Raw genomic sequence first — 7,406 nt, 5'->3', positions numbered from 1 at the left:
ATTTGCTGCTCAAGAAACATTTATGATTATTATCAATGTTGAAAACAGTTGTGCTGCTTAATATTTTTGTGTAAATCGTGACACACTGCCATTCAAAAGTTTTTTTAAACATATAAAATAATACTTTTCTTCAACAAACAAAGGTGCATTGAATTGATCAAAAGTGACAGAGACATAACATTGTTATTATAACGTTACAAATTATTTCCATTTCGAATAAATGCTGTTCTTTTTGAACTTTCTATTCATCAAAGAATCTTGAAAAAAAACATATCACTGTTTTTACAAAAATATTAAGCAGTGAAAACCTTTCAACATTGATTATTAATAACTAAGCACTTTAATTTCTGAAGGATCGTGTGACACTGAAAACTGTAATTAATGTCTGCTGAAAACTCAGATTTGCCATCATAGGAACAAATTACTTTTTAAGATATACTCAAATTTACATTCTTTAAAAATTGCAAGAATATTTCAATCCACTGTTTTTCATCAGAAAAGCATGGAACTTCTGTAAAAAATCCTAACAATTCCAAACGAATTCCGCTCGATCACATGGCTCAGATGGATTTCTGAGTCCAAGATAAAAGCGCACACTCACAATATAGGTGCATTTGGGCTGGAAGGCGTACGTGCCGCATGTGTACAGGTGTGTGTGGTTGTAGTTCTGCAGGAAGCAAATGTAGTTGAAGCACTCAGTCTGCAAAGACGGCGATGACAGAGAGAGAGACACAAAGAGAAAACAGGTGAGAGGAAGGGCGAGTAAATGCATTTCAGACAAAGTAAAGCTGTTAAAACATAAAGGATGCAACATCAGCCTCTACCTGGTTATTCTTCCCCTTCGCTGCGCACTCTCTTTTCTTTTCCACCGGAGCAGACCACTCAATCTGAGAGAGAAAGAGACGTGACTTTTACGAGCAAATGGCACTCTGCATGTAAAACCTGCTGCAACTGGCAATTTACTACAAATGGCTGTGGCATTGAAAGAGTGAGTCATTTTTAAATGCAGATATTTTTGAATGATAAAATGCTAATGCACTTTTTGCGTGATGGCTTGTGGATTAATATTTATTGGGTGCATTAGGGGTTTCCTGAATGAAACATAATGCATACCTGTGGTCGGAGCTGTCTGCTGATGTCGTTGGGATCCAGAGCAAAGATGTGCTCTCTGGCTCCAACGTACAAAACCCTCTCATGCTCCGCCAGGGTCAACATAGTGTAGTTCCACACCCCAACGGCGCGAAACCTCGCCATACTGTCGTGCACGTCTGAAAAGAGAGAGCAAATGTGGGTTTTTGCCGGTATTAAATGTGATCTAAATGTCACTGATCCAATATGACTCTTGGGCTTTAAAAAAATCTCTCACATTTATCATGTTCTCCGATGTTCCTGCTGAAAATGCCAACTTAGGCAACCATGAATTTCCACGGATACTCATAACCTTAGCTTAAACTGGTTGGCAATGTGTTAAAATGATTAATTCGGGCCAATATGAGTCGAAGTGATCCAGGGCGGTTTATGCTGGTTAGTGCAGGTTTTTAATAAGGCGGTCTTAACATTTCAAGCTGGCAAAATTTACATTAGATACTGTATTATGAACAAAAAAGAAATAACAGTCAATGACATAAATTAAATAATTATATATTTATGATTTAACATAAACCTAGATTTAAAAAAAATGTTCATTGTTAATGTTATATAAATTACATTTATACATAAATGTATTTTAATATTCATAGATATTGTGTTCATATTTTAGAATCAAGCATATTTTAATTATATAAACAAACAAACAACCATCCATTTACTACAAATAAAATTATATTATATTATATTACACACACACAGCATTCTATAGTAGTCAACGTTTGAAGTGGATCAAAAAAGTTCATCAAAGTTGTTCTAAGACAAGAATGCATTTTGGTTTTAGGTTTTAGGACAACGTTGATGAAAGGTTTTGATCCACTTCAAATGTTGACTTCTGTATTTTAAATAAATTGAAAATAAAATCAATCCTTCCGATAGGCACCGCAACATTGTAACAATACGCTGACATTCTAAATTTACTAAAATGTAAATAAAAATAAATTAAAACTAAACCGACATTAAAAAAACCTAATAAAAATCACAAAAGCAAGACAAATCTATATTTTAACAGTAATAGAATTTTAGCGTTCTTAAAAGAATTACAAAGAATTAAGCCTCACATATATACTAATTATTCAATAAATATTGTGCATCCAATGAAATTAAATATATAGAATATATTTATAATATTACATTTAACAATGTTTATGATTAGTGTTTTGATATATATTATATGTTTTACATTCATAACAAATATACAATAAATACTGTGCATCCCATGGCAAATATAAGTAGGCATCACAAAATAATAATGTATATTTACAATTTAATAATGTAATTAGTTTATGAGTGTTTTGAACATTTTAGAAATTTACACAAGACTTAAGTCTTACATTTATAATTTTTTTTTTTACAATAAATATTGTGCATCCCATGGAAAATATATGTAGGCCTCACAGCAATATATTGTATATTTAGTAGATACATGGATACTTTTGAATGGCTGTCAAAGGAGAAAGATGCCAGATGGTGCAGTTACTGCATCTACCAGCAGGGGCTGACTGCCAAAAGCTAAACTTGCAAAACTTTCCCGCTTGGTTTTGGATGGTTAGCAGAATTTAATTAAAAAAGCAAACAAAAGATGATCAAAAACGAGGAATACACAAAGAACAAGTCGACCAACGCCAACAGGAGCGTATCTAATGGAGAAAGATGGAGTGTAGGGCCTAAAAAAGGAACAAGTTAATAATAGATGTCACTTTGAATGGAATCCAGATGTGAGCAACATAAAGGGAACAGAGGTGAACTCTCAGTGTGTGTGTCTTTGTCCTTCATGAGTTCTCAGCTGGGCCGAATGAGAGGGCAGTGATCTCCGGTTGAGGGAAACGAGCCGCAGAACTGAAACGAGTCGAGTTGAAGGCTGCTGTTTTCCTCTGATGTTCCTCCACGGCTCCTTACAAAGCAGCTTTGCTATAAATACAGTCCTGCCCTGCTTATAGCTCATAACCGCAGTGCTCCAAACACACACTCTGCTATTAAAGACCTATTTTAAGGCCTTTGAAGCTTTGACACGGATACCAAAGAATGACTTAGAAACACAAAAAATGGACACACACACACTAATTAGGAAGAGAAAAGCGCATATACGGGTTATAAGAACACACCCACGTTTGCTAGGACACAGACGAGAGGAGCCACCGTCTGAAGCTGACGCATAACGGCACAATTAAAAGAGAAGAGAGGGAAAGAAACATTAAGAAAGACGCAGGTGGCGTGTTTGCGCTGACACACGAACACAAGCGGTGTGTTCGCTGGAGAGCGTGAGAGAGTGGGGGACGAGGGGAAGTGCTGTAATTGCAGTAGATTAGCTGCTTTGGGAAGAGAAGAGAGGAGAACATGGGCTCAGCTTCAAGAAACGGTCAGAACGGAGCACCACAACTATAAGCCCAAACACTCGCAAACGCCACAAAGTGCACAGAGCGAGCGAGGGAACGGTGACAGGAATGCAAAGAGGTGTGGTGTTGAGAAAACGACACAGTATATACAGTGGTGGCCAAAATGATTAGAACACTAGTATTTTCACCAGATAAAAAATGGTTTCAAGTCAGTTATTTCTATCTTTTGCTGTAGTGTGTCAGTAGGAAATATCAGTTTATATTCCCAAACATTCATTCTGCCATTAATTGTAATAATGCAGTGAGATTTTTGTGCTCCACACAGAGATCTGATCTGATCATCATCAGTCTGTCTGGAATGACGTGAAGAAACAGAACAAACTGAGACAGACTCAATCCAGAAGAACTGTGTCTCCAAGACGCTTCAAGAAACCTCCTGCCTCCTCCTAAAAAACCTCCATTTTTTATCTGGTGAAAATGCTAGTGTTCTAATAATTTTGGCCACCACTGTACATGATAGATTTCTCTCTCCACAATAGGGCTGAAACGATTAGTCGACATTATCAACAATAAAAAAATTGTCGACAAATATTTTTGTTGTTGAGTAGTCGTTTGATCTCATATGACCTAATGTAAGAGCCTGCAATAATGCGGTTTGTCCAGTGTGGCGCTGTAGCGCAAGAATGTAATTAAGCCCTCCTGGATGCAATTCAAGAGAAGAAGATATTTTCCAGCGTTTGGATGAATATGTGAATAGATGCTGCATGCTTTCCTCTCAATAATGAAATAAACACGGCGGTGAGAAAGCAGCAGTTAAGAACACATCTGATTACAGCGATGTGTATGTTTGCATAAGCTCTGCAGTTCTGTACTCCAGTAATGTTCTTAAGCCGATTATGCTTAATAAGCCGAAAACGCACATGGTCATGTAAACGCGGTAACCCATTTTCTTTTATCGGAGTAAGGTCATAAACGGCGTAAGCATAAACCGGTCGCAACAGGTAGTTTTTTGCCTCTTACTCCAATTTCACGCGGCATGTAAACGCAATAACCCGCTTTCTGAAGTGTGCATGTGTGATACGTGACAGGAACGCATCGTTAGTGCAGATTTAAGCGCATCTAGACAAAGCAAACGTCTTGCAGTAAAGAAAGAAGGAAATATATCACAAAAGCAGACTATTAACTGCATGAGAGGATAATATATGAGCTGTACATTTCCCGCTGACATGTTGCAAGATTAATTTAACCTCACAACTGACAAATGTATGGAATACTCAGAGTCAGATACGCAAATTATTATATTTTGACATCACTACAGCGAAATAACATGATTTATTAATGAAGTCATGCAAATGCAGTTTATGCAGGTTACTGATGTGCATGTAAACAGGGAAAACTGGTTATTTTAATAAGCTGATATTTGTGAGTTATCAGCTTACTGGTGTATATGTAAACGTGCTCAATTAATCATTCACATAATCATAATCGTTTGTTGCAGCCCTATGCTACAGGAGAGAAAAATCACACTCAACTCTTTCTCCTAGTTAGCAAACAGAGGCTTCTGCTTAAAGGTGCTGTGGAATACCACACATAACTTGACAGACATCTCAAGATCCTGACAGATGTCACTGGAATATGTGTCATACCTGTCTCGCTGACTGTGTAGACAGCAGGAAAGAGTCAGGGGAGCGGCCCACGCCTTTTAGCCTAGCCCAAATCTGGCCTATCAGGAACGCTCTCTGCATGTGACTCATTGTGCGTGTTCATGATTGCCGACATGTGTTAGAAGGCCTTTGAGAGGAGGACATGTGGTTGAATGAAGCAAAATGGTGAGAGTTAGCTAAACAGCTAAGAGAAATTACTCACAGCACCACATAAGTCTTTTTTTCCCCTGAGTATTCTCTATAAAATCTTATGCTAGTTTCTGGGTTTTGGAAAATAGCATGTCATTAGTTAATGGCACCAGCTACCAAGTTTCAGAAACCACTGTAACCCTACATTAAGACTAGCTTCTACCTGGTTTGTTGCTGGTCCAAGACGGTTTAGACGATTGCCAGTTTGTTAACTAAAACTAAAAATATTTAAAATGCTTTTGGCAATTAACAATAAAGCTGAAATACATCAGATAAATATTAGATGAAAACTTAAAGAAACTTGAAAAACTAAAATGAGAAATATTGTATTGGCAACTAACTGAAATAAATAAGTTGCCTAAAAGTTGATTACCAAAGCGAAAACTGAAATAAAAATTAAAGCTAATAAAAAAAATATATAAGCACACATTGAAAATATAGAAATACAAGCTAATTCAAAATATTAATATATCATACCCTTATAAAACAATTACCATGGATTTACTTCAAATAAACTATAGTTAACCCATGGTAACCACAAATTAACCATGGTTTAGCTACATTAACCATAGTTTAATCATAGTGTTTATAGTAAAACTGTGGTTATACTAATGGTAATCAAAAGGCTGAAAAACATTGGTTACCACACTTTTACTACAATAAAATGGTTAATTTTCGTGAGGTTACAAATATGCTATATAATATATATGATAGCATATAAGTAATACTAAAATAACACTTGCACCAGCTCGGACTAACTAATAGACCAGCTAGAAACCAGTTGCTATTTCAAAACACAGCTACAAGGGAAAGTTTCAGAAGAGATCTCAACAATCTTACAAACCATGCTCAGATTTGCCAAGATACCAAAGTCTGCGATTAATTTCGTAAGATCTCACACACTAAATCAACATAAGACATTCACAACCATTTTTACGTATTTCAGAGGAAAGGTAGCACAGAATGTACGTACTGCCTAGGGTTGTGACGGTGAGGAAATTTTCCCACCGGTTAATCGACGTGTGACAACACCGATAATACCGGTATCACCGAGGGGCGTTCCCTCTTTTCCTCGCTTTCCTTAGCTTTTAAATAGCTTGTAAAAGTGCCGTGCACATTTTACTTTCACTTTCAAATAGCGGCAAGTCGGCGTAAAGCAATTGTTCATTTTAGTTCGTTTGAATTTTCCCTCTTTTCTTCGCTTTACCTTCGCTTATAAATAGCTTAAAAGCGCGTGCGCATTTTACTTTCACTTTCAAATTAGCGGCAATTCGAATTAGCGGCAGTTCGGGGTCAATTGCTTGAATGCAACAACAAAATACAACGTCAAACTCACTTTAGCCTATATATAACACATAGAGCTTTTATTAACAAAACAAATAAAAATACACCATGCTATAGGGCAGGCTATGCCTAATATAAAATAACAAATATCTTACATAAAGTTTAAATCTGATCTGTGATGCGACTGTCGTTCGGCACGCTGCTTTGAGCAGCCGCGTTCAGTTTTTAATTGTAGTGTCTGTTCTTTTACTGAACTAAATGATTTTTATTACTATAAAAAATCAAAACGACGGTGGGGGTCGGTGCCGCGGTGGGCAAGTGACGTAACTGGTGTTGCGGCTTAACACCGTCAGCACCGTCTATCGCGGCAAGCCTAGTACTGCCATGAATGAATCGTATTATAAATTAAAAAGGAAAGTCATTTCACAGGTGGAGCAAGATTTTGATAACAATTTTAATGTTCACTGAAAAAAATGCATGCAATAAGACCAAAAGCGTGCGCTAGGAAAGTCAATATGGTCAATTTTGATTTCACGCTGACTCTAATTCTCCCGAGCTATGAAACAGCAACATCAGAGCAATGAAACTGTCCTCGGGGCCCAACAAGAGCGAATGCAGGAATGCCAGAGAGAGTGAAAAGGTGTGGGAGCGCTGAAAAAATGACAGAAACAGTATGGGAGTAAAAGAGCAAGGTGGAAATGTGGGGGAAAAAAATGCAAGATTGAAAGAAAATGAAAGAGAGAGCAGAAGAGACAGGATGACAGTAAAAAGGAGAGACGTGAGAAAG

The 7,406-nt window shown here is 37.0% G+C and overlaps 1 protein-coding gene across 1 annotated transcript in view; it reads right to left on the bottom strand.

Moving 5' to 3' along the window:
• Positions 1-7,406, bottom strand: part of LOC107699920 (semaphorin-4C-like) — an 85,294-nt gene that overhangs the window by 22,185 nt on the left and 55,703 nt on the right. The window contains exons 3-5 of the mRNA XM_016501365.1: positions 1,114-1,268; positions 825-887; positions 602-700 (exon numbers count right to left, since the gene is read on the bottom strand). Of these exons, the coding sequence (XP_016356851.1) occupies positions 602-700; positions 825-887; positions 1,114-1,268 (317 nt within the window). The remainder of the gene's footprint in view (positions 1-601; positions 701-824; positions 888-1,113; positions 1,269-7,406) is intronic.

The sequence above is a fragment of the Sinocyclocheilus anshuiensis genome, unplaced genomic scaffold, assembly GCF_001515605.1.
Source record: "Sinocyclocheilus anshuiensis isolate Anshui unplaced genomic scaffold, SAMN03320099.WGS_v1.1 scaffold823, whole genome shotgun sequence".
NCBI lineage: Eukaryota > Metazoa > Chordata > Actinopteri > Cypriniformes > Cyprinidae > Sinocyclocheilus > Sinocyclocheilus anshuiensis.
The sequence above is the reverse complement of the archived record's forward strand: the minus strand, read 5'-3'. Positions and strand labels throughout refer to the sequence as shown.